Below are 27,469 nucleotides of genomic sequence, written 5' to 3' on the forward strand. Positions count from 1 at the left end.
TCAGTGAGAGCCCTTGTGTTCAGAGTCAGGATTTGTGCAAGCACACTTGCAACAATATTTATGGCTGAGTTAGAAAAAAGGGTTAAAGAGACAAGCTGTTGGATCTAACAAAGAACCAAAACCACTAAGTTTAAAATTCAAACAGCTACTTTACTATCTATAAAAAGGCTTTTGTGGGGTGGGGGTTTTTTTGCGCCATTGCCAGTTGAATATGCTGTATTGCAGTCAGCTGCCACAGGCGAGGGTCCAGCCATCTCATCCATTTGCTTTTCATCTGTTGTGGCACTACCTGGAAATCATGGAGCTGGAATGGGACTGGCTAGAAGAGGTGGTGGCAGCACTGAGCTGGGAGAATCCACTGTGGCTTGATTCAAGGCTGGTCATAGATCCCCTGCAATAAAACCCAAAAGCAGTTCTAAGCTTCAGAACATACAAAGATTTTGATGTCTGCCATGAATCTATATTGTGTGTGTTTGCACACTGAATAAAAGCCAAGTAAGAGTCTTGGTGCAGGTGCTCAAAAGCTTTTCTGCCTCACCACACAAGGCAATGCAGACACCAAACACCTTCTTGCAAAAACCAAATGCTGTTCAAAGCCCGAGAACTACTTTCAGTCAAGCGTATCAGCTGGCAGGCAACTGGACCCACTCAATCCCATTTTGAGCTGCACCCACCTGCCAAGCCCAACAACTCACACAGCTTTCAAAGCAGAGCAAAGGGACCAGTGACAATGACAATGAGATCACTAATTAACCCCTTTTACACGTTAGCTGCCCCAGGGCACCAGTACTGGTTGAATTTTTTTTTTTTGAGGCCAAAGAAAACACAAGTCCTCACAATTTTACTTGTGTTTAAGTGACCTTGACACTGGCTTGAGCATCTAAGTATCAGAAAGGTTTGACATCAGCTGACCTTCATGAACCTTGGCCAGACATACCTGAAATCTTCAGATCCTATTACTTCTGTATAGTACATCACTTTACATTTGTGAGAGGAGACCTGTAGAGACGCTAACACATCATCCACACGAGGCAGGTTGGTTGTAGCACAGGCAGGCATGCTATGAAATTTCCACTGGAGAATGTAGAAGCCAGGCCACCTCGTCACGTGAGATCCCTGGAAGCAGCCACAGCAAAAAGGAGAAGTTAGCTTTGTTACACAAAGAGTTGCAGGCTTGAAATTTCTCTTCCAAGCTCAGAAAAACTGCCTACATGCTCATCATTTTCTCCTCAATGCCAGTATTTCAGCTCCTCAGCCGAGTGGCAGGGCCGGTCAGCTCTTCCCACACAGCATGCCGACAAAAGTTATGGTGGAACGCCAGTGGTTCCTCCTGCTTTTGGACATGTCAAGGGGTTAGGATTTAAATATACTGAAAGGACAAAGTCCTCGTTTAAAACAATATCCGTTTTTTCCATTTGTTTTCATTAACGGCCGTTCTTTGAGACTAAAGAGAGCAGTCAAGGCTCCTGCCTCACAGAAAGCGCCGTTCAGGAGGTCACTGCTCCTATTTCCAGTTTAACACCTCCAGTCAGATGACCTAAGGAGCAACATTTGTCAAAGGCTGCTCAACTCTTATTTCAAGTCAAAAGAAACAGCAGTGGCAGAGTGTGACTGTAAACACGCTGCCTGTAACATCAAACTTGGTAATTAAAGGATAGGTTGTAAATGCCATTAAGAAAACTTCAGGAACCCTGGCTACAGGCTCCTCCTTAAGGTGCCTGTTAGAGGGACACACACACAGAAGCTCAGTCTTAATTCCCAGACTTCTCTCATTGCTGAGCTAAGACACTACCATATTCTTCAAAGACAGACTGTTTACTTCAGAAAATAACGGTCAAAACTACAGCACAAACCACATCTTGCAACTTTCTGGATGCACCCTTCCTTCTAGGGGGCTTCCCTATATTCCTCGCTGATCAATCTCGGCCACTGTTGGACTGATGCGACCTCCCCTCACAGCAGAGCCCACGTACAGACCACCCCCGTTCCCCGCAGCGTGCCGCCAGGACCGTAGGCTGAAGCGTCAGCCAAGCAGACAGTCCAGAGCTGAACCACCTCTGTCGTCACTAATGACTGGGAATTAGAACATGTAGTTTTGGAGCCAGCCTCCACCTGCTCCCACAGGAGGATTCTCACCTGCACACTCTCCCCTTCTTTGCAGATAAGGGGAGACTCCACCATACTGTAATCACGCCCCAATTGCCAGACTTTGTCTATCAACTGGACGTTGTTCCCACCAGGAGATGTAATACTGTGAGCTCCCAGAGAGTCCTTTTTTGGAGGCTGCGGGGCTCTTTTGGAATGAAAGATGTTAAAAACAATGTCGCCCTTGCACACGTCAAAATCCCATGTGATCACAGATGAGGCATCCACAATCTGAATGAGAACCTGAGACAGAAAAGTCACATTAGACAAAAGCAATCTGCTCAGTAAAGACAAACTCCTACCAGAAAAGACGACAAAGAACAGAACTTTTTGTTGCTCAACTTAAGTTTTGAGTATTAAAAAGGCATCACAGATACAAATTCTCTCCTGACTGAGTGGCTTTAACACATGACACTTAGGTCTCAATTAGCTTCTGAGAATATTGATTGCCTTTGCTTAGAAGGATACGGCTTCCATCAGAATAAAAACCAGTTATATTCACTACATGGCAACATGATGTCACCAGGAATGGTCACAAACTTCAGCTACTAAAGCATCATTATGCACCAGACCTATACAACAAGGTGGAAGCATGGCAACGAAATAATCAAGTTCTAAACCATTTTCAGTCCAAGAGACAGAATCCAGAGGAGAGGGTTAAGATGAAAGAAGAGAAGGGGAGGCTGCAACCGTACCTCATGTGGAGCTCCTTTGAAGACACTTGCAGACTGGTAGATTGTTTCAGTCCAAAGCTTTATGTCTTCGTTTTCCAACTCTTCTGCTGTCCGGTAGAGGGACTTGGGGACCAGCCCACCCTCTGGCACTTCACACTAAAAGAATAAACAGCCATGAAAAAGTATCCCCTCTCTACATCCACACCCTGTCATGCTCTCTGCCTGCTTAGCTTCAGAAACAGAAGCTCCCATTCAGCAAGTACTCTAAAGAATGATACACAAACACAGTTTGAAGTAATTTTATAGCTTGTAAAATAAATTTATGCATGTATGATGTACAACGACCTGGCCTAGATGAGTTTGCAGAATTAGACACCAGAAGAACAGACCTTCTTTTACACAACAGCCACCACCACCAGCAATGACTGTGCAGCTGCTGTAGTTATCACTCATACTGCCCTACACTGAATAAAGACGTGAGCCACTTAATGCTGAGTAAAGTGGCAAAAGCGACTCAGTCTAAAAAAAAAACCATAGCCTACAGAGTCCTGAAAGAACTGGGGTAGCTAAATTGAAGGACAAAGGATGGTGGGGAGTTACAGTAAGTTTCCAAACAGGTACATGGATACTGCAGTCAGGAAGGTAACGGTTTTGAAGTTACAACTATCTCGACAGCTCGGTACTGGAACCGATTACCCAACTTCCCTAAGCAATCTTCTTTTATACAAAGTCTCTGGTACTGAAGTTAGACAAGCATCTGATCAGGAAAGGTTCCATAGAAGTGTTTGGGGCAGCCGAAGTGTTTGATAACTGAATTACCAGAGAATTGAAGGGATCTTTGAGAAGTGATTTTTGTTCAAATACTCAGAAGTAGAGAAAGAGACTCTGTCACTGCCTGTGACCAACACAAAGTATTGCAGCCGTTTGCTTTCTGGTAACATTCACTTTTGCTTACTTAAGCAGTGGATTTTGCCAGCTTCTCAAGCTCCCAATTAGATAGCACAAACTCTCTGCACTGAAAGCTACTGCTGCAGCAAAAAGCAGCCCACTGAAGATAAACACATGCTCTACTCCAACACGTCCTATAGCACTTTGTTATAATTTGAGACTGTACTTGAACAGACCTAGGTGCATTTTCAAGAATGCTACAGAAATTAATCTAGAAAGCGCACAGGGGCTTAAAAAGCAAACCTGAAATTGTATTTTAACACAGCTGAGTTCAGAAAAAAATCAATCATCTCAGTGTTACTGTGACAGAGGCTCCAGAAAATTGTGCTCCTACACCTCAGTCACACCAGTGAGCCTGCGTTGTCAGAAACATTACAGAGAAAACAAACCTTACGGCACCATTGAGATGTTGAAATGACAGACTCAATTGACACCCGTAGTCTAGGCAGGAAACAGCTCTCAAGGCTCGTGACAAGGGGCTGTAAAATCAGCGTGCTGCGGTAAAGCCATGGTGTTGGTCTGCTGGGGGTCAACGTGCACATTGTGCTAGGAGACCTGGCTGTTTGTTGAGCGCTGCTAGCAGATGTGCCGCGTATTTCCTTGGGCTCTTTACGGCACCAGCTGGGTCTTTGAGGTGACACAGGCTCTTCTGATCAGCTGATGGTGACAGCTCTTGCTCAGTGCTGTGTTACCATGTCTGCTTGAACTCGACAGGTAACAGAGACTACAGCTTTCAATTGTGCTTGGCTATTTCGATACGTTACTTGATACTCATTGTATAGAAGTATTGCAGCACTTCTCTTTTTTAAAGTGGATCCAGAAGAAAACACTAAGCCTGGAATCCTACATCATAACCCCTGCCTCCAAACCACATTAGGAATCACTCTGTGCTTCTAGGCTTCTTTCTTTAGAGGGGAAAAACAAAAACCACACCAATAAGTTGCTATATCCACTAGTTTATATTCATACCATGCACTCTCCACCAAGAAAATCAGGGATAATTTCTTTATCGATGTAATCCAGCAGTCCCCCAGGACCCTGGTAGTCATTTCCAGCATAAATAAGGAATTTCTTTCTAGTGTTGTCATCAATGAATGGACTAACCTAAAAATAAAGAAAAACAGAATAGATCAGGCTTCCACGTTTTTCTTGAGTCAATTTAGAAGGAATCAGTTTGATCACATTAAGTGTTACCATCCTTGTTATGCGAAGTTCACACTACAAAGAAGCCAAATTAACTGACTAGGCAAGCAAGTTCTTAGGCAGTGGTTTTTGAATCTACTCCAGGAATCCTATAAAAGAGATGTTTCCAAATGGTAACGTTTCCTGCTTATAAAGCCTGATCTCTAAAGTGCTTTTACAAACTACAAATGTGTAGCAGTGTACCGAGAGCGCTGAGGAATACCTTGAATTACAAACATACCAGTGTCCAAAGAACTGGGAATACTCGAGGTGCTCTTAGGATAAGAAGACGACCTAAAGTCTCAGGGTAATTAGCTTCGACCACCTCAATGATTCTTAGCAATGCTTTGACGCCAGGTCTCCATAAATGCCTCATGTTCAAGCCTTCTAGATCCACCAGACAGGTCCAAGAGCTGAATTTGAGAAAGACAAAAATAAAAAGAAAAATCTCAATGGCATAAAAATCCTCCTTTCTTATGCAAGTGTCCAATGTACTGAAATGTGTGGACCCCGCTGCGTGTTTTGGTTTCTTCTATTTGACCTCCTTGCTTTGTGCTACCTGTAGGCACTGAAGTTTAAGGTGCTCAGCACAGGAACGCCTTACGACCGTGCCAAGCACGGTCACAGAGTACGTGCAATGATCACTTTGCACATCATGTGTATTGCCCCACAGACACTTCAGACTCCAGAAGAAGGTTAACATGAAGCCAAAAAAAGATGCTGTCAACAGCCAACCCAAATGTTAAACCGTTGCTTTTACTGGGAAATCAATTAAGTGGCCACACTGCTGCTATGAAGCGATGAATGTTGTCATGAATGTTAAACATTCATGGTGCAGATTCCTACTAACACAGTACAGTAACAGTGCCATTACATGGCAAAGGTAGCTCTGTTGTCAGATCTCAGGGAGGGAAGCTTTTTCTACAGGAAGAGATATGTTCTTAATACTAAATACTGAGCATCAGCATATGCTTTAGTTACTTTCCAAGTTCAGGTCTCACTCTGGGCATGAATTCAAGATTTACAGCTGTGCTGCACCATCTAGCATCCATTAAATTATGCATAAGGCTTCCACAGAACAGCAAACACTTCTTTGTTGCACTTTAAATGTTTAATATGCAGTCCTTTAGGATTACGTCTACAAATGAAGATCCAGGAGGCAGCACAATTTCAGTTACACATATGAAACCCATCTCTTGGATTTGACCTCCCACCAAGAGCTAGGACAGCAAGTTCTTTAACAGGGAGAAGATAAGCAGACATACCACGCATCCCTGAACCTTTACAGATTAAGGGAAGGAGTCAGAAATTGAAAAGAGTCCAAGAAACACTGTTTCTTTTCAGGGCCAGTCCTGCATTCATTCCACACCCTTAAATCTATCTGCAGTTAACACTTTCGTAAGTGACCCCTACAATGACTTAAAGATGAGACAGCAATCCATTTTCAACTGAACTTCACCTGAAGTCATGCCATTCTTGGAAAACCAGACACCAGGTTCCACAGGAGCCTCATGACCTTACCTTGGATCAAGGTTCAGTAACTGCATATAATAAATGGATAACACAAACCAGAACGGAGCGTAAGGAGCCTAGGTATGGACTACGGGTGAACAAGTGACAAGAAAACAACACCTGAAACTACTGGAAAGGTTACCCACGATATTGTTATCACAGCCTGAGTTTTTTGGCAGCCTGTACCAACATCTGCCTATAACCCCCCCCAGAAACAGAAATGGGAGTTTGGCCGCATTGCTTTGCAGGCATCCAACAGCAGAAGAGACTAGAAGCCCTAACACCCCCTGTGTAGGACCATCATGAGCATGACACCACGACGGCTGGAGCAGGTGCTGTTCTTCCCTCAGGCTTGATTCACTCCAACAGTAAGCGGGGAGGCTCTCGGTTAACTGTGCTTCTATCTGCATGTTAGATACGCAGCCTACCCTCTCCTCCTTCCGCGCAGCACCACCACATTGCCTGATGTCCCCCCCCACACGCCATGAACCAGGTAATTCCCAAAGAGCAGATCCACTGGTTGTATTTTACCTTATTGGCCTGCCAAATACTTTTGTATTCTCCTCACATCGCCTCAGTCCTTCTTCATTTATTGAAAGAACCTGTACAAGAAAACATGTTGTTTAGAGAAGACAGGCTTAAACTCAGTAGAAGGTACAAGCGAAAAAAATGTTTGTATCAAATGTTGTAAAACTACAAGCTCAAACCAGCACAAGTTTGTTTGTTTGGATGGCTTTTTTTTTTCCAAAGAAGAACTACAAATCACTACATTGGTTGATCTTACTGAAAAATAAACATGCCTTTCCATAAAAGCAGTAAAAGGTTAACAAGATCCTCTGGAAAACTGAGGCCCCAGAGTGATACAGACAAGAAGTGTCCCTGCACTTCTGCCCCCTTAAGCATTGATTTCCTATTTAGTCAGAAACTAAAGCCCCTTTTCAGGACAACGAAAGTAACCTTGAAACAGAACTAAGGCAAACCAACAAAACTTAGTACGTGGCCGGAAAGACCACTGGAAGAGAAAAAGTAAAATCCAGCCTCTGTTTCTAGTGGTTACTATGGCCATGACTGTCATTACTACGAGTCAAAAAAAATTGCAAACCTGGAATTCTGCCAGCTTTCTACTTGGAAACCGAGCAGATCCACAATAACACAGTCTGAGCGATGCCTTTAGAGAAGGCAAAATTAGAGGCAAGTACTTGTTCTTTAAAAATAAGTTATTCTTATCCCTGAAATAGAGGCTTGACAGAATCTGAGCATGGCATTTTCTTTTCTGTACAAATGCAGAGATTTGAAGCACTGCACAAACTGCAGAAGAATCTGTGAAAATGCTAACCAGTAACTATAGGAGCTGCCAAGAACTACGCCTTTCCGCCATCAGTTTGCAGTTGGAAAGAATGCAGAAAATCAGCTACCAGGAGCTTTCAGATGTATTCAAACCAAAAACCAGACAGCCAGAGAGTACATCAAAATATCCAGTGTGATGAATGTTCTGACAGAGAAGGAAATTTCTAAATGAAAATATCACATGGTTAGCAACTTGCTGGCTCCAAAAATACTTACGTATCGAAGCAAGGCCTCTTCCCCAAGAGCTCGCACCAAGCCTTTGGTATCCATCTGTCCCAATCTCAGCACATACAGCGGGCGACCATCTGAATAACGAGAACCAATATATCAACATAATCCTTATTTTTACCGCAACAGACAATTTGAGTGAGCTAGTTTTATGATAAAAATCCACATGGAAACAAGCCACTGTCAGTTCAAACTTTGTTGTACAGCTGGAAGAGGAAGAACCTGGAGCAGACGGCAATATAAACTCTACCCTGTGCAGGTACAGCGATAGACTGCCTGTAAGTGAACTGTAAAAGTTTAACAGGGATGTCTCGATGCAGAAACAGCTCCCCTATCTGCAAGGAAAAGTTCAAAGGACTCCAAGTACATCAGTACACAAGATCTTGGTATACACAATTAAAGGCACAGGACTATAATTAGGTTCCAGGACAGCTAAGATACAGGAAAAACTTCAGTCCATTAATGTAACCCAAGAGCTGCAGTGACGGCTGTAAGCCTTCTATCACACATGACGCAATACGGCTCTAGAGAGCTTACAGCAACATTTTTGGCAGCTACACTGAGTTCTGGGAATTAATGAAATAAGGTGTTAACCCAGAGACTTGCTTTCTGCAGTATTTGCTGAAGTCACACCTTTCAGCTATGTCATTACATATGATGCGGAACTGGCACACAGCCTCACTTCTGCAGGCTACGCCTGGGGAGAGCGGACTCTGCTCCGGAGATCAGCTTCAGATGGACCCTCTGCACTCAAAGCCTCGCCTTTTCACAGTCATCTTGCTGCATACTGGGGCATCCTGCTACTGTCTAGGATACAAAGGCTTAACAACTGCATTAGCTGAATTTGAGAAGCAAAGCTTGCATTTCTGGCTCTTCATAACAGGAGTTAGTTGTCCAAAACAGCTTCCATCCTCCTCCTAAAGCTGTGATACACTTATCAATCTTTGCTCCATCTATTCTAGACACAAGATAAATAACCAACTTATAAAAATGAATATGCTAGGACACAAAATAAACAAAACAACAAAAAAGAGCTGTCTATATAAAAATCTCCCTGATGTCCTGTTGTCTGTTTAGCTCCACTTCCTTCCAACAACTGCAAAGAGAGGTATCACACTATCATTAAGTCCTTTGGGACACAAGGAAAGAAACTGTAAAGATATGCTATTAAAAATACACAAACAACCAAAACTGCAGAGTCAAGGCAAGTTATTTATTTGGCAAAGACACTACCCCCACGAAAGTTCACAGCATTTTCTATTTTATCAGGTGGTCTAAAACAAAATGTTATTTCAACATCAGCACACACTTATCTCAGAACGGACTGTTTAGCTTTTGAAACACTGAACAAAAAGTGCAATTAAGCTTCCTAGCAGGTCTCCCTCCCTCACAGATGCAATACATCCAAGACTGAACTAATAGCTTACTAACCCTGGTCCACCCAAACGGCAGAGGAAGCAAAGTCTCAGCTGACAGTGCTCTATTATCACTGTGTATTTTATATTCCATTAGAGCTTTGAGATTTAAAAAACTATTTGATTGAAGCATTCCTGTCAAAATAAAAGCCACTCACATGTATAGAAAACTGTGCTAATTGCAAGCCAAAATAATAACTTTTATTCCTTTGCACTAAGAGCTCATTCTAGCCAACAGGCTCTATAACCAGTGCTGCCTTTGCTTGAGCACTAAAAGCTATAAAGAATTCAGCTAGCTGAAGTTTGGCACAGTTACCATACGTAGGAGGAAAGGAGCGATACTGGATAAGAGGGTTTAGAAAAAGAACCCACCACTGCAAAATTTTAAATTATAGAGAATTGCTCCATTTTGAAATTCGGTTTCCATTATTGACAAACCCATGCTTTACTTGTGGGTGCTCTTCAAAAGAGATCAAAGGAACTGGAGCGGGAGTGGAGCATGAAGTTCACCACAAGACTGAAGAACTTCTCAGAAAAACATTAAACAACCCTTTGATGCATTCTGTACCTTCCTACTCACTGGCAGGACCCAGTTATGTGCTGTTGACAGAGGAAGTCTTTGCAAAGGACAAGGAACTGACAGAAAGGGAGAACTAATTCACAGGTCTTCTTCCCTACCATCTTTACAAGCATATTCTCATTTTCCATTTTCTCAGTATGAGGCCTCTCAAAGCCAAAGCAGCAGGGGAGAGCCACCCAAGCTCTTCAGCTTTACAGTGATTAAACTTCTGCTGTGTGCTCCCTGACTCCTGGCCACTGCTGCTGACAGCATCCTGTCCTGTTCATAGACTTCTTGTAACAGGAAGAGCTAGCAGAAACAATTGTGTCTAGCAGGGAAAAGACTAAATCAGAACACAGATAGCTCACACTAAGAGGTTATTTCCTTATCTAAAGACCCCAGCTTGCCTCAAGCAACAAATTCCAAAACGTTTCATTTCTATGTATGTATTAGCAACAAGATCAGTGCAAGATAAAGCAAGCAGAGGGACAGGGGACTGTGTCAGGCAGAGTCATCCGTGTTCCAAAGACCTGGCAGTGGCTCACCATACAAAGGGAATTCAGCCAAAGCTTCTTCCCTTCCTAAATAAACCTGCTCTATTTGATGGGGGTTTTTTTTTTGCAACATCCCACTTCTCATCATTAAGCTGATTGCAATGCCAAATAAGTATTCATTTATGCCATCAGCAGACTTACACAACATCAGAAACAAGCTGATTAGAAAGATACAGTTATTTACAAACATCTTTTAATCACTGGAAGAGAATATTCAGTGTTTGCATAACACCCCTCTAAGCATCTCTGAGCACTATGGAACTGCAATTAATAACTTTTTTTTTTTTAAGCTATGGCAGAGCAGAGCTCTTTAGAGGGTTAAGTAAGTTGGTATTAGCCAGAAAGATTAGGACCTTGGAGCTGACAACATCCATTTAAATGCATTTAGTAGCTAATAACCAAGAAGTTCTAACCATCTTTCCAGTCACCTCTAGTTAACAGAGGGACAACTACCACCTTTAATTCAGGACATAAAAAGGCTGTTTAATATCCACCCTATAGAGCATACCTTTGTCATGGTGATGCCAGCCTCCTGCATAGTAATCTTGGAGTACTTGAGGAGGGTTCCAGGTATCTAGAATATAGTCTACCTGGTGCTGCTTACGCCATGTCAGCGACTGGCAAAGGATCTCTCTTGCTTTATCAATGTTGAAGTCCCGGGCACGCAGGAATCTTAAAATGTGCTCATCCTTTGGGATCTATTAAAGAAAAAACCAAAATAAAACAAAACCAACCCCATTTTGTATTTGAAGTTTGAAACAAGAACAAAAAAAACCAACAGAAGCTGAAAAATGTGCAGCCCTGCACCAATGCAAGAGGATGGTACGTAACACTGGAAGTTACTCAAGCAAATCAGTCTTGTTTGCAACAAAAACAAGCGCCCTGTCAGGTACTGCAGCTGCCCTCACCTAAGGGATATAAAACTTTCATGAACTCCAATGTAACCATTTACACCGGTATGACCACACCGAGTCAGTCCAATTCAAATGAATCTCGGGATGAAGCACAGACCGTATTTCATTGCTAAGTAAAAGGAAGCAGAGACTTACATGCAAATCAAGCCACTGGAAAACCCCCAGTCTTGCTATCAGTGGTTTAACTGGCCACATTGCTTCCCTTTCAGTACTGCACTTAGGGACACAGATTCGAGAATATGATGTTTGGCCAAAACAAACAAATGTAAAAATAAGGTTACTGTAGAACCAGGCAGACCTATAAACCTGATGTTATTTCCCTGTGCCGGTTCACTGACATTGAGGCAGTCACTCTAATCATCTACGCACCTTCGCTGGCAAAGGCAGCTGGACAGTCACAATCAACTTCTGTTGCCACTGTATAGACTTAGTTCAGGTTTTGATCAGGGAGGGCCACTTAACAGGAACAGCTAGCCACAGAAGGCGTGGCGTGATGTCTCATCAGGTCCACCTTGCGTACCACACGTTCCAAGACAGAGCCACAAGAGACCAACAGTAACTTACTTTGCCTTTGTGCGTCTCCTGGAGCCACTGTCTCAGTCGAATGAGGCAGCTTTCCTGCATCGGTGTCAAGTCACCCAGATACCGCTTGATGTAGTCTGCATCCAGCTTGTCTAAAAGGAGAGGTACATGTGATCACAGTGGCCCTGAACTGACCCTAGTCAAAGTAGCAAGTATGTTATATGCTGGTATCTGAAGCAGAGAAGCGTCTGCTCTGTGTTCTGTGCAGTCAGGACTGAATAAAGTTTCTTTGAATCAGTGAAAAGACGAGCAAGGCTACATACACAGTCATCTTCATGGTAAACCAAGATAATTAATTCTCCTCCTGCAACTAAGTAGTAAAGCCAGATATTTATAAAAGCATTTTGCCAGTATATTCAGATTTGTCAATCCACAGCACCACAGGGCTTGCTGCTTCTGGAAATACTTACAGAAGCTTTGATCTAAAGCTCCCAGTGCAAGAATTTTCCCCAATTCCCTTATTAGCAGGAGAAGGAAGATAAAACAGAGCACTGTGTCCAGGGAAGCTTCAGCCCTTTCCTCCCCATTATTGCTATAGCTATACTCATCTCTGAATTTCAGGGCAAGTAGTAGACCATTCATTTGCAACCTAGAGAACAGCAAAGCGAAGAGTTTTTCCACTCATATCTGATCTCCTTTTGCTAAAAAGATCAGCCTGTAACAGCTATCCAAGCTGTCCCACATGTTACTGCTTTGCAAGTCTGCACTTTGGCTCTTTGTTTGGTAACGTACAATGCTAATGTGAAGATTTTCAGCTGCTCATGAGAAGCAGCACAGTGCTGAGAGCCTCTACAATACAAAGAATCCCACTAAAACAAGTCAGACCACCATACCGTCCGGCGTTCCTGCTGTGGGCTCCGAGGGGCTGCTTGAGGAGTTGAGGATCTCCTTATTGTTCAATCCCTCCTTTGTGGCAGAATCTGGTATATTAATAGCGGGTGAAACTGGTCGTCTTGCGTGGGATGCACTGCTCTCCAATTTACATGCAACAGGAGGAGTCCAACGAGGAACAAAAGTTATCCCTTCTTCCTCCAGCTGCTTCAGGTAGTATTCTATTATCTCTTTTCCCTTCAAAAAAGAAAATTTACTTCAGCTACTAAAACCACCCATTTACACACAGAAAGAATCGGGCTGAAAACCCATTAAATGGCCAGACCTGTCTAAAGATTCCAGTTGAAAACACAGACCTACACACACGTGCTGCCCCAGGCTAGAGCACAGAGCCCAGCCTGTCACTCAGCTGTTAGCAGCCACGTTGTCTTTCAGTAACAGGGAGCCAGGCACCTCCTTCATGACTGCAAGCTCACCTTTTTAATATTGCTGGTGTACTGCTTCATGGCAATCTTCTCCACTGTGCTTTCAAAACCAAAAAAAGATTTTATGTCCAGACTTGCTGACTGTTCAAAACAGGTCCAGTCTTCATTGTCAGGATGAACCTATTAGTTAAAAGGAGGTCATACAGCTTAGTTACCCATTTAGTATTTCTTTCCTCACAATATTTGAAATGAGTGCTTCTTGTTTTGCAGGTTCACGTAATCAAAAACATTCGCCTGGAATCTGCAGCCTTTTTGCTTCATGTGCAAAACACAGTTTGGAAAAGGTAACTCTAAAGAATAAAGAGCTGAACAGCTCTCCTACAGTCCCACGGCCAGCACAGTGCATCTTTTTAACACGAAAGGTGAGGGCAGAGAAATACTAGTGCACCAGCCAAGAGCCAAAGGACTAGCACATTTATACAACTAACACCATCTCACTCTAGATAGGGGCTGTGACTGTAGCATATCTGTGGAACGGGGTAAAGTACTCCACAGCGAACTTGCTGCTGCTGCAGGTCAGACTAGACCAAGGCCAGCGAGCCAGAGGACTGCAGCAAGCACAGCATAAGCATTTCGTGGCACTGTAGTCTAGACATGTTTGCAGCAGACATACAGCAATAGATTGTTCTCTTGTTGACCTACAAAGTACCTTAGTATTTTGTAGACTGAAACTATTTTATTTTGTTCTCCTATGATAATGCTACAGAAAGAAGTGTAAGCTTCTCACTCGGTTGACAGCTGAATAAGCTATCTTAGAGCACTCCCAGCTTTCTTCTTCACTTGTATCTCCGTTTGCCGAGAGATGATCCCGAAACAGAGGTGTTACTACTTCTGGTTGGACTTGATCTTAAAGGTCTTTTCCAACCTAAATGATTCCGTGATTGATGACGATATTCTGAAGGAAAGCCGTTTTCTAAACTCTCTTCAGCTAAAAAAAGACTTGTCTAAGGAATTTCCAGGCTGGGCTCTGGATTTGTCGTTACACAAATATCACAGAAGGCTAAATTTTTGAGCATGCAACTGTCCTCATGCCTTAAGGATCCCCTCCCCCTCAGAACACACCAAAATTGACTGGGAACAATATCAACACCTTGTAATGAGACAGCTACAGAAAAAAAACATTTCTCTTCATTTGTTTCTTCTGCATTAGGGAATGGGGAGTACAAGAATAGCTTGTGCAGCCTAAACAAGTACAAATCATAACATTTAAGAATCTTCCTGTCCTTTCATAAATTCAATTATAAAATAACTTTAAGAATGAACTTAAAACCAATTTCTTCTTGAATTAAAATTCTGGTTTCTGTATTTACCTACCGATTTCTTGACTGAGTAGAGCAAGGGCAAGTAGAAGTATTGTGTTTTGTACATATTTATCACATGCACTTTTCTGTACAGTATTTTCCCTGTTTAAACAGGGCTTTCACAGAAAAAAAATGCAGACGGAAAAGTATTTTTAAATGTGCCTTGGAAATAATTGCAGAAATAACAACAAAACCCCCAGATAGTGTCAAGTGGGTCTGACATCCAGTGACCTTTTAACCATGGTTGTGTACACAACAGCAAGTGTTATCATCTGCACATAAAAAGAAGACTACAATACAAACAAATCTGTCACATTTGCTGGCTTTGATTTGACCTTCAACATCGATTTGAAGTTTTACTGCTATACGAGCGTGCTGTATGAGCCTACGAGTACTGGCTAAGCCATTCAGAGAAAACACACGACCGGAGCATAGCAGTAAACATGCCACCAGGCTCCTTTGTACCAGCAATCATCTGCACTGAAGACCAAGAACGATGGAAAGAATTAGGTTAAAATATAGCTGACTCGATGAACATTTGTCTGAGCTGAGCAGAAGTCAAACAATCTCTGTTGAACTTCCCTTTAGCATTTCTGTCAGGGTATCATCAGCCTCACCGAGTCCCACACTGCTATTACAGACCACAGATTTGCCTGAACAGAGCTGTCAAACACAGCAAATTAAGTTGCATTCTGCTCTCTACGAAGGTGCTCAGGCAAGAGGGTGCCAAACTTGTTTTACCCCTTCAAGCAAGTGTGTTACATTTAACACTAACAACAGTTATCACTCATGGTGGTGTGCTGGTTATTTTTTCTTGCAAGGCAAAAGCCAAGAACAACCCAACTTCTGTTTATGAGTCCTGAAATCTAAACACTGACTTAACTCCATCTGTAGCACCACCAAGAGCCTGTTACTCACTGTGTAACAGCAGTGCTCGTTAATGATGACTCTATTAGAGAAGGTTTCGTTGTAGGCTTCTATATGCAAAGTCCTTTCTCGTCTGTTCAAAGAATTCTTCTGGATAAAGTAGACATAATCCACTCCCGCAATCTGAGGAAGATGACACAGATTCCGTTAAGATACACTATGAATGTGAAAGGATACCCAAAAGTATAAACAGGCACTTCAAACCTAACCACCTTTTTCAATAGCCGTGGTGCATCTATATCCAGCTTACAGCGCCGCTCAATCACGTGGATAGCTTCATCCTCGCTCTTGTATTCGTTCACAGTGTCACTCGCCACAAACATAGGGATCAGAGGACATGTTGGAAACCTCCTTTCATACGCCTATAAAGATGGAAAGAGAAGAAAACAAGCTACCATCAAAATTAATTCCTGAGGGTGTGCGTAAGGTTCCTTTGTTGACATCGCCAGCGTCTGGAGGCACGATGCCCTTCGTACCTTTCATAGAAGGGATTGAGCCTTCCTGGAGCCCACATTACAGCTGAAAAAAGTCACAGCGCATTCCAAACAATCCATTTATTAATATTTCCCTAATATAGCCTTTTCCAGGTAAAACAATTTTTAAAACACACAAACCATTCCATCGCTCCACTCCCTCCAAAAAATAAATTGTTCGTTATGTACAATGACAACTCTCTTCTCAGCAATAATAGGAAAATCAGACCCTCTAGTTCTAAAACACCACAAGACAAAACAATTACATGTTGGTTTAAAAAACCCCACATGCTAATTATCAGTGTTTCACCAAGCTGTCTAGAGGGTTTTCCATACAGCTCCCAAAGGTCTAATAAAAACATTTCAAAACCTATTTCTTAAGCTAATAGAGCTCTCGAGCTCCCTGTGCACAGAGTGTTCATAACAATTTCACTACACAGTTTGTCAGCTTACAGTTATGTCCAACAACACACAGCAAGCCTTTCCAATGCAATGAAGCCATTTCACACTTCCGAAAATTTAAACTTTTTGCAATAATGCAGAGCTAGCAATAGCTTGGATGACAGTTAAAGAATATAGATCTCAAATACTTGACACACCCAGAGATGGCATTAAATCAGACACACTATAAAAGGACAGTTAAGAATCTGGGATCAGTAGAACAGGTAAGAGGAAAATGAGAGTTATCGCCATTAGTAAACTCATTGAATTTTAGTTTTAGAACCACTGTGGCTAGAGAATACAATACAACTGCTAGGCTGGGGTTTTTTTCCTTTTCTTTCACAGTCAGCACTGTACCTCCACTTCTCTTAAGCTTTTTTTTTTCCTCATGGGATAGCAGTAAAGTAACTAATCCTTTAGCCTTCTCTCCACATTCTGAATTCTTCATTTCTGCTGTTATCAGAATCTAGTTGGCTTTGGTGAAAAGCTAGGATTTGCAAGGTGTCCCGATGCAGAAGAAAACTCCAGTAACAAAGTAAATCTGAGAGCAGAACATGAAACAATTCTTTAAAAGAGCTAAAATATCCACTCTGCCCTTTCAGACGATTTTAACTGCTCTGAATACACCGGGGTTGCAGCACAGGAACAGCACCAACAGGGAGAGGGTGTGGAAGAAAACCACCAGCAGCTGCAGAAAGTACGCAACGGTGGCACTGGAAGACAAAAGCTCTCTTAATTCTCCCTTTATTAGAATTAAAATACTTAGTTTGTTACCAGCGTGCAAACACAGTTTGAACACAATGTTACTATGGTGACAGTGGTGCACAGTGTCAGCTTTTTTCCCCTTGTGCATGTTTTAAAGTCATTTTTGCAGCACGACTGTCCTGAGCTCACAAAGCTCCTCTGTAATGTGCTCACACCAGTGAGTGAGTACACATGCTCCTTTTTTCAGCCTTTTCATCTATGCACAGCTGGTTTTGCTTAAATTAAGAATAGAAATAATTTCTGGGTTCAGAGATGTGTGCACAATACAAGTGACAGAGCAGCAGTGTTGTAACACAATAGCAAGCAGTGGGAAAAACCTTTCACAGCTCCAAGAGAAAGGGAGGATGGGTCCTATTAATACGGTATAAGAAGTGTCTTATTTCTTTTATGAGGCTCTTGTTCTGGACAGAAAGCTATACATTTTACAGTCGTTCAAGAATACTTCAGCCCTCTCCCTGAAGAAGTCTCACCATTCTTTCTAAATTAATCCCTATTTTAGCTATATTGCCTGTAGTTAAGTGACCCAAGTTAGAAAAAGAAAATATTTCCAGAAGCAGCAGAATGGAGAGGTACTTCTGGTTTTCAGATTGCTTCATTTAATACTTTTATTTTATTCAAGGACCTTATGTTACAACAATTATTCTATAGACAGGAGAGATGGGGAAGTAGATACGTAACATTTTTTTATTTTCAAAGTATTTTTACTTTTGGAGCACAATGAATTTTCTCCATCTGAACAGCCTCCTCTATGCCAAGCCTTTGCAAGTCTCCTTCATTGCACATATTGATGCATTTCTCACCTTAGTCCTCACATTTGCCCTGTGAACACTTGCAAATTACAACATTACCTGCTCATAAGTGTTTATTGAACTGCGAGCAAAGAAGTGCCCAAGAAGAATTTATTGTTCTGAATGGGAAGACTGAATTGAATGTGTTCAATTTGGAAGAGAACAAAATAATTATCTGCCAAAAGTTGGAAAGCTCAATGCTTACAGCAACAGAGTACTTGAAGGTTTCAAAGAGATTAACAGCGACACAGGATTCTTTCTCCCTGAAGAACACGCACACAGCATATTGAAAACTGTTCGCAGTCAATTTTAGTGGGCTCTTAAATTAGGCTGGTTTTATTTCTTTATGTACCATTGCCAATATGTTCCTGTAATGCATCATCTCTTAGCACAGCCTCGTTTGAAGAAAAAGTGATTATAGTAAACCGTAGCCACATAAAAATATTCAATCTCATTTAAGCATAGCTGTCTCTTCCACATGTGGCAAATAGTTCTCTTTCACGCTGCAGAGTAGGCAGGAAAAAGCTGCTGAAGACTATAGGACACACAGATCTCACCTCACCGTGGACCAACGCAGCAGAGGAAGAAAACCTGCCATTTGTGGCACCACACAGTAAGAGACACACGAGTCAAAGCAGCACATGCTTCACCAAGACTGGAGCTATTAAGAGAGCAGAAGATTAAAGAAAGACCAAACACTGCTTCTTTTGTACTAACAGAATCTAATGGATTTTTTTGTGTTATTGAGGTGTTTTGAACCAGAAATTTTGTCTCAAGTCCAGCTTTGCAGACAGGAAACAACTGAACTGCATTATCCAACATTCCTTTACTAGTCTGATAAAGCAGAGTATATTACAAGATGCCACACATTCTTCTGTTTGATAGGTCTCTCTTTACTAATGAAATCATTAGATATTACACACCTTTCTCTCAGAATTTCAATTGCACTAGAGATACAATCACAAAAGATAATTAGCTCCTCAAAAGCAAAGCAGCTGCAGTGACCCTAATGGACTCAATGCAAGAATGAAATGCTGTTGCTGTAGGACTAAATGCATCTAAGAAGCCTGTTGGAAGGGTGTTACTTAATTTTACCATTTCCTTCTGTCACATTAAAAAAAATACAGTGTGTGGAGATTCTGATATGTAACAAGTAAAAAGCGCAGGCGTGCTCATCCTCAAAGCCTCTGTGAAACTGGTGCTGGGCTTGACGTGAAAAGTCACAACACCTCTTTGGCTAAGAGACAGCTACGCACAGAGCTTTCAAAAAACTGATTTTAGGTCTGCAATTCTATTTTTCCCTAATAATGTACTTTTACATTTTCCCACCAGCCTCTGGAACATTTGTGTATTCCCATACATGAGAAGCTGGCATTGTGCATCAAGAACAACACAGTATGGTGAGACAGCTTGACTTCACATTTAACGGGCTCATTATATAAACCCTTAACTTTCTTAATGCATGTTAACAGTAAGAACATTGACAAGCATAATTTCCACCAAAATAGCGCTGTATTAAAGCTGCTTTTCCAACTGCTTCCCTTAGCAACTCATTTTCAGAGTAGAGTCAAAATAACAGGATTTATTTTACTTTTATCTTTGCTAGTATTTCAGCTGCATTTAAAGACATGAAAGCAATTCAAAAGTAAGACTATTTTAAACCCATTGCAGTCATTTTTCATACCCAAGGGAATTATACTTGCTGCCACTGCCCTTAGATTTTGGGATTCTAATATCAGCAATAACAGGATCCTTTCAAAATACCACCTTTAGAATAGCATTTAGGTATAATCCCAACGCAATTTCCAGGAGGACCAAAGACTCTGTTTTGGCTTTTTGCTTCTTAAACCATGCTTAGGGCTAATAAAATACCTTGGTTATAGGCATGTGCTCAGTCCTCACTGCGGAAAGTCAGTCATTTATGCAAATAAATTACTCAGCCTCTCTGGCCAGATTAATATATTCCCAGGCTCCTGCCTTAAAGGATAGGGATTGTTCAGTATTTCCATTAGATGATTCAAAACTAACTTCTATACTTAAAGGAAGAAAACAGATCTGACAAAACTTGCAAACGACCTTCCATTGTGCTGCTGTTCTTATAGCAACCGAATCCTCCAAACAGAACTTCTAACCTGGTGAAATAAGTGGGAATTTTAGTCACCATTCAGAAAATGAAGCATATCGAGCGTTTTCTTAAGAGCTCAATTGCATGAACAAGCTGTTAAGATGTTTTTTTTCTTTTCGATGTTTCCTGTTCAAAATTGCTAGAACAGTAACCTTCTAGGAGTAGCACAAGATTCTCCAAGGGCACCTCAAGAGAACACATGCAGAGACTCATCCTGGCAATCTATTCTAGTCCACTGCACTTCGTGTGTGCCACAAACTTTAATTTCTGCCTGCAATACCTGACCGGGTCTGGGTACTAATCTGCAGGTGCATAACACCACTCACCATGCTCTTCTATCCACTTTGAGTATGTGGAATTTCTGAATTATTCATAAACACACAAGAAACAAGAAAGGTCACTCAAGCACGATGGTGCCCTTAGCTTGACAGGCTGCACTCCAGCAGCTTGATCATTCCTGCACATCACTATCTCCTTCCTTTCCCTGCATTAGAGCACTGTAGATCAATAAGAAGAATATTGACTCATGGGAACCAAGACTTTTCAGATTCTTGGCAGTCGCATTTGGAAAAACAATTCTGGATTAACTCCCACAAATCAGCAAACACCTTCTCATCCCTTATATACTGCTGTTCATAGTCTCTAATACATACATATGTTTAAAAATCATTATACTTCTACAAAGAAGTGCGTATCTCAGTGCCAGTCTCTCTCACGGATGCTAGTTCACATGTTAGTAATCAGTTCGGGGGTGTGTGTGGAAGAAAGCAGATGGTTAGAGCGGATATACTTTAAAAAGCTCTAGAAATAGGGGTTTTTTGTAAGGTAGCATATTCCCAGCCACCAGAAAGGGGGAAATGTGAACTGGACTGCAGCTTGGGAAAAAAAAAAAAACATCTTTAATATACAGGTAGTGAGCTCTTTGGAAAGGAACATCTCTGTGAAGCCAGTTCTGGAAGGATGAACAGTCCTCTAAAGCTTCACTGCCACAAGCCAGACCCCTGCTACCATGCAAGCAGCACAGTTAAACTTTGCTTTTTTGCAGTTGACTTCCCCCATCAGCATGGCTCTCCACAGCAGCCCGTGTTCAAAGCAGGCTTAAGTGGTTTTTTCTCCACTGTGTTTTCACTTCATTAAGTGTTCTCATTTACAAAGAGAGAAGTTTTCTTATTGCTGGGAAACAAAGGCTGCTTGGCAGTGACTCAGTACTAAGAACTCTCTGGAAGAGACCAAGGTGGCTTTAGTTACACAAGATTACAAATGAGGCTTAAGGGGACCACAGACAACCCACCCAGCATGGAAAAGGCAGATTCAGACCTATGAATGAATGGCTTTATATAATCTGAAACTCCCAAAATTTTCTGTATGTGCATTTCTGGTCCTTGACAAATATGAGGTAGTTTACCCAACCTTACTTTTGACTTGTCTGTAAATCTTGGCCCAGTCTATGCCATCAAGGTATGACTAGTCAGATTTTCAAAATACTAGGATGACGGCCCACTGCACAATTGCTATTTGTAAAAGCAGGTATTAGATGCAAAAGACCTTCCCTACTACTTTTCTTAACAGTGTAGAGGACACTACAACTTACTGCAAGATTCACAAGGGTTAACCTGCTGGCTATCACAGCAAGACCAATGAAATGTTTGCATAACAACTCATCACTGAACTGGATTTAAGCAATTAGAAAGTACATCAGGAAATACCTTGTGTGGAAGCCCTTTGTCTGAATTAAAAATTATAATCTCCCACCTGTACGAGAGCTACTTCAAAGATTTTAAGAATCAAGACAAATTAAGCAGGCAGCAAGCATCCATTAAGAAGGAAGGCTCTGTGTTCCATCTTGTTTTGTTAAAAAAAATCCCAATACCCCACATTTTAATACATTAATTTTCAAAAAGGAAACACTCTTCAATTCTATGAAGAGTAGAATTGCACTGAAGAGAGGAAAATCCAGCCTTTACAAACCGAGCTGTACTTGAGGGTGTGAATAGCAGAGAACTGGCAGAACATTCAATTTGACAGCCGTGCAGATGGCTCTGAGGGGACAGCTGCATCGTGTGCTGGGATGTATTCCGGTGAATCTGTTAATGAGAACTGACTGACATTCACCTGGCAAACTGAGTAGCCCCTTACCCTATACTACAGGCAAAAAATTGCACAACTCTCCTTTCTCACCATCACACTTTACTACACTGGCAACTGCACCCTGATCTTATTTCACTCCGTCCCTCTTCTATTCTCCCTCTGTGACAGTCCAAAAGCATTTTACCCTGTTGTGGCACAAGTCACTCAGCAAAAGGATATACTCTCTTCACCTTCTGTTCCCTGGTACAAGACGAAATTTGGCCTCTTAAGTATTAATGATGACTATTAAGTATATCCAACATAAAATAAATAACCCGTCTGTAAGTTACAAAGAAAAATCAATAGGACAAGTCAGTATCAATGAGACAAGCATTCTGCTTTATTTTAGAGGCTAGAAAGTTCTTGCTTACAAGTGTAAAGAGTGCTATTGACCCAGGACTTTCCAATTAAATGATCGCAGTGTATTAAGAGTGTAAGCTTCCAGCACTGGGAACAAGCAGTGCCTGCACTGCTCACATAGCATCTATCAAAGCAAAGCATTCCCAAGTAATTGCCCAAAATGGCCCAACTGCTTCTACTTTGCAGGAATAGATGCCAGCTTTAAGTTTCATAATGATGGAGTTAGTCTAAAATTTTCATAAAGAGGGCTGTTAAATTTCATATAATTATGCAAATCCTTGAACTACAATGGCTTTTTAGTTTTTGAAGTTCTAATTATTTTTTTTTTTAAATATAGACCACACAAATACACATCATACAAATTATGAGACAAGTACTAACAAGAATCTACTCTGCACAGATTCTGTTCATGAACTCTAATTAAGGGCTAATTAATTTCTCAAACACTGAGAGACACAAGCTTGAAAAACAATCACGGATGTTCTCCAATGCAGTGAACAGAGCTTTCAGGTACAGCATCTGGGAAGACAAGTTGTCAGTGGTTCAAGAACTTATTCAGCATGATATTCATACTCCTGTAACGCCATATTTATGATATTGCACTGAAGTGGTGCTCAAATTTATAGCCCAGGTCTATCTCCTATATTCAGAAGATCAAGGGCCCAACAGATTTCAAGAGAGACCAATACACTGAATCAGTCATGACCAAACACACTTTACTGGATCCTGCCCAGGTCTTAAAGGATTCCCTGTGCTTCGAACAACCTAGGCTCCAAGGAGCCGTACAACCCTACAAACACTTGAAGGTCATTACAGAAACCATTTCCTTAACATCACCAGGGCTTCACTTGATCTTGTCAGAGTATGAAGCGCCAAGATGACTTGCTGTTTACAGCATCCTTGTCTCTAGAAAGGCATTTGAAAGCCAGTCAAGCCAGTAAATTGAGCCTTCTCAGCTCACCTCTCCTTTTGTGGAATGGAAATGAAATTCCTGATAAATTCTCCAGGAAACCAGGAGTTGAGGGAAATGAAACCAACTACAAGCAGAGGTGGACAAGAAAACATTTCTTTCCCTGGCATTCACCAAAGCCATTAAATTCTTGCCCCTGACAGCTCCTCTGTCATTCAGGAGCTCTGCATGGCAGACAAGTTTTTATTAGGTATAAGGAGAGCATAATCCCTGCCCTTCCTTGTCTTCTTTTGATGCTCCTACTTGTTTAAAGGGGTTCTCTTGATTTAACCAAGTCTCACTGAAAAGGATTTCAGACCCTACGCTGCTATGAATGACCCACTTACAGTTTGCAAACGTTCACAGAGAAAGAGGAAGGGAAGATGAGATTTATTCCAATACATTTAAATTCATCCCTTAGCTTAACTATATAATGCCTTTGGCTTCAATACTTTGTATGAAGAAGAAAGCAAGGCTGTTTTGCCCATTTTTATATTTAGCTGTATTAGAAACCCCCAGTACTTTGAAGTTAAGTAAGTATCCAGTTACATTTCTTGCACATTTCCAATATGCCCTACTCCTAGATGGTATGAGCAGAGCTAATGAAAGCCCATTAAAGTAATCTTGTGGATGTCACCACAGAATAAACAATACCTATTTGTTCCACCAAACAGGTTAACAAGGCCTGCCACATACAAAGCAGGCAGAGCAATTTGCTGCTCAAATCCTAGAAACACTGTGAGAGCACTTCTGACCTTCACATCCATTCTACAAATTCCTGGAACAGAAAGCCTCTGAAAGCAATGAGGACATTGCCCACAACCATTACAAAATAACCCAGTACACAGACTAAACTCAAATTCAATAGCTACTTTGTAACGTTGTATGAAGAGCTTTGATTCAATAAATTAAAATCTCCATGGAGTCAGGAAACAGCACAGAAGATATTCTTGTGCTTTAGGTCATATAAGTTACTCTAGCCGAGACCATAAAAATTTAGAGGCAATTTTTTGTTTGCTTCTGCATCACCGTCACTCCAAACAGCACTTTACCACCAGTCACCCAAAATGTGTACAGGATGCACACAGGGGAAGCAAAGCAACCTTTCAGAACAGGGACTCCGTGGCTTTCGACAAGGAACAAAGCGCTAATACAAGGAAGAGGAAGCATCCAGGCTTGTCCACACAGCTCTGTAGACACAGGCCAGGCTACTTCGCACCTATTTAATCTCTTTGAAGTCTTCTGCAGCATAAAAGGAACAACTTCATGTCAATTTTCAGGCATAACAATAGCTTATACACACTGCCAATCACAAAACCCATGAAATATCGCTGAAATGGTATTTTAAGTGAACCTGTACTCTCCATAGCTTGCAGTTAGAGTGCTGCTTATACAACACATCACACACCACCCTGGGCTTCTGACAACAGGACCTTCCATGTGTTAACACGGCTACAAAGCCCTTTCAATTGAACGTAATAGCACTAACACACCAACGCTGGCATTTCTGTTCATCTCTTCACTTCAGGCAGCATTTCCATGGTTACGGTGTTGATCGCTATTGGCTTTAAGTACATTACAAATATAGCTCAAATGCATAGCTTGGCATTTTAAACAGCCCTAATAGTTACCCTGAAGGCTAGTTCTTGTAAACTAGCTTTGAGTCCCCGTGAGGTGTAATGCACTCACAAACACGCTATGGCACCGCCTGAAAACTTAGCAAGCAGACTGTTCATGGTGTCATCCAGGTCATTTGTCAAAGCAGTCACTGAATCTGGACAGATCTTCCAGCAATCTCATCACAGCATCTGCACCATATTCTAAAACTTTGGTACCCATCTTGAAACTCAGTTTGTCTTGCTTGTGCTTAAGCTTCTTCCCTTTGAGGCCATCACCCACAGATAGCATCAAGAGTCCTACTGAAATCAAAATAGCCTTACTGCACAAAACATCCCCCCAAACTACGTGCACTTTGGGATGTTATCTTAGCTGTCAATCACAGGACACTTTGCAACAAGTACACCTCCAGATAGCTGCTGCAGAGAATGTTTTGGAGAAATTAATGCTAAGTATGCATTGACTAGTCAGGATTACGCATATTAGTATCCCTTTCATTAACAGTATTTAGAACTAATTACCTTCTACTGCTATTAAAAGTCACTGAATACACCAAACCCAACCTCAAGAAGATAGTTACAATTTCAGAAAAAAAAAAATCCTTTTTCCTTGGCATAATTTAAAAAGTTTACACACATTTCTGAGTTTTAGTTTATATTCTCTGTGAGGTATGTGTGTACCAAGAAAGTGCTCATTCTACTAGCATACAAACCAGAAATCAAAAGGATTTCACAGACAGCTTCTTGAAAAGATGCTCCATTTAGATAGCACCTACAACTAAGTATCAGTAAAACTCTAAGCTTATCCAAGGAAATACTTGTTAATATATATTCATAAAGCACTCTTGACAAATTGGAGTTATACTACAAAAAGCATAGCATATTTGCTTTAGACTGCCCAAAACCAAAAGCAAGGTAGGGGATAGAAGAAAAGGCAAAAAGCAGGAGTTATTATGGAACAGGAAGGTCTGAAGAAAACTCCCTCTGTATTAGAGCATGAATGTGTAGGCTACAGTTAATTTCAACTTCAGTGTCCAGTGTTTTCAAGCATGAATAAAGTTACTTTAATATTTTAATATTTTATTAAAGTAATTTAGACCTTATAAATAAAGCAGGAGATTCCAAACAGGCTATGAAGCAATCTTTCAGAGAAGTGGAATTTTACTGGTAATTCACTGTTCAGTTATACAACTGTGGTAACCAACTTACTAGACTGAGCAAAGAGCCGCCGCTTTCCTGCACCGGAAGAATTAGGTGGACACAGAAACCTCTATTGTCACGAGGGATGTGACCAGTCAAGCCACCCACATAGGCTCCTTCTACACAGATCACTGCTTTATCCCCCACAGCGTACCCTTCCTGCACGGATACGATTCAATAGCTGGGCCATTTTTATTTCAGAAAAGTGGTCCCATAGAGAAGCTTTACCAGCAAAATTATAGTGGCCTGATTGTTGCATACAGCTGCATGTAATAAAACTTGAAGGTGACTGGCTCTTAACCACCTAAGAACCATTTTGCTACATGCAGAGACACAATCTTCTTCCAGGTAAAAAGTAAGCTCTTCAATGATTTAATCCAACTTTATTTAAACTTCTGGTGGTAAAAGGTATATTGATTCAGCAGGTGTAACAGTTTGGGGATAAAGAATCTGACCTGAAGACAAGGGCTAACATTTCATCTTTTATCTGTAAAAGATGATCTTTAATAACCACAGGCATGCCTCAATGGTACTTTAATTGGAACAGTGGTTTCTTTAAAACAGATACAAGTCATTTGTGGTTTGCTTAAATAAATCTGCACAGCTGGAATTGTGTAATACTTTACTCTTGTATGGGAGCCTGAATGCCCATCCTCAGAGAGCAAATGAATGACCAGGGTGGGATTTGAGGAGAAAGTGGATAGGCAGTGTCAAACTTACACCTGCTTGCCTCCCAGACACTCACAAGAGGATCATTAATTCTTTTCCTCCCTTCAAGAGAGCCCAAAAGAGCCCAAGGCATAGCGCCACTCCACTAAAGAGTGAGCAAGGCTAACTTCAACTGCAGCCTCTGCGCAATCCTGAGATATGAATCTCTAAAATGAGATGCTAGAATACAGAAGTTGGGCAAGTACCACTCCTTCCTCAGGGGGAAAAAAAAAAAAAAGATTAAGGACAGAAAACCCAAACATGCTGAATGTAAATAAAATCATTTTAATCTTCCTCTCCTTTGGAGTAAGCT

The 27,469-nt window shown here is 41.4% G+C and overlaps 1 protein-coding gene across 1 annotated transcript in view; it reads right to left on the reverse strand.

The window, feature by feature from the left end:
• Nucleotides 1-129: 129 nt before the first annotated feature.
• SEC14L1 (SEC14 like lipid binding 1) overlaps nt 130-27,469 on the reverse strand; it is a 38,787-nt gene continuing 11,447 nt past the window's right edge. The window contains exons 2-15 of the mRNA XM_009950064.2: nt 15,817-15,966; nt 15,596-15,727; nt 13,368-13,496; nt 12,894-13,128; nt 12,043-12,152; nt 11,073-11,262; nt 8,025-8,113; nt 6,993-7,063; nt 5,191-5,362; nt 4,737-4,871; nt 2,841-2,975; nt 2,137-2,388; nt 938-1,116; nt 130-391 (exon numbers count right to left, since the gene is read on the reverse strand). Coding sequence (XP_009948366.1) covers nt 286-391; nt 938-1,116; nt 2,137-2,388; nt 2,841-2,975; nt 4,737-4,871; nt 5,191-5,362; nt 6,993-7,063; nt 8,025-8,113; nt 11,073-11,262; nt 12,043-12,152; nt 12,894-13,128; nt 13,368-13,496; nt 15,596-15,727; nt 15,817-15,966 — 2,085 coding nt within the window. The 3' untranslated portion in view covers nt 130-285. The remainder of the gene's footprint in view (nt 392-937; nt 1,117-2,136; nt 2,389-2,840; nt 2,976-4,736; nt 4,872-5,190; nt 5,363-6,992; nt 7,064-8,024; nt 8,114-11,072; nt 11,263-12,042; nt 12,153-12,893; nt 13,129-13,367; nt 13,497-15,595; nt 15,728-15,816; nt 15,967-27,469) is intronic.

This window comes from Leptosomus discolor, chromosome 15 (genome assembly GCF_034619465.1).
Source record: "Leptosomus discolor isolate bLepDis1 chromosome 15, bLepDis1.hap2, whole genome shotgun sequence".
Taxonomy (NCBI): domain Eukaryota; kingdom Metazoa; phylum Chordata; class Aves; order Leptosomiformes; family Leptosomidae; genus Leptosomus; species Leptosomus discolor.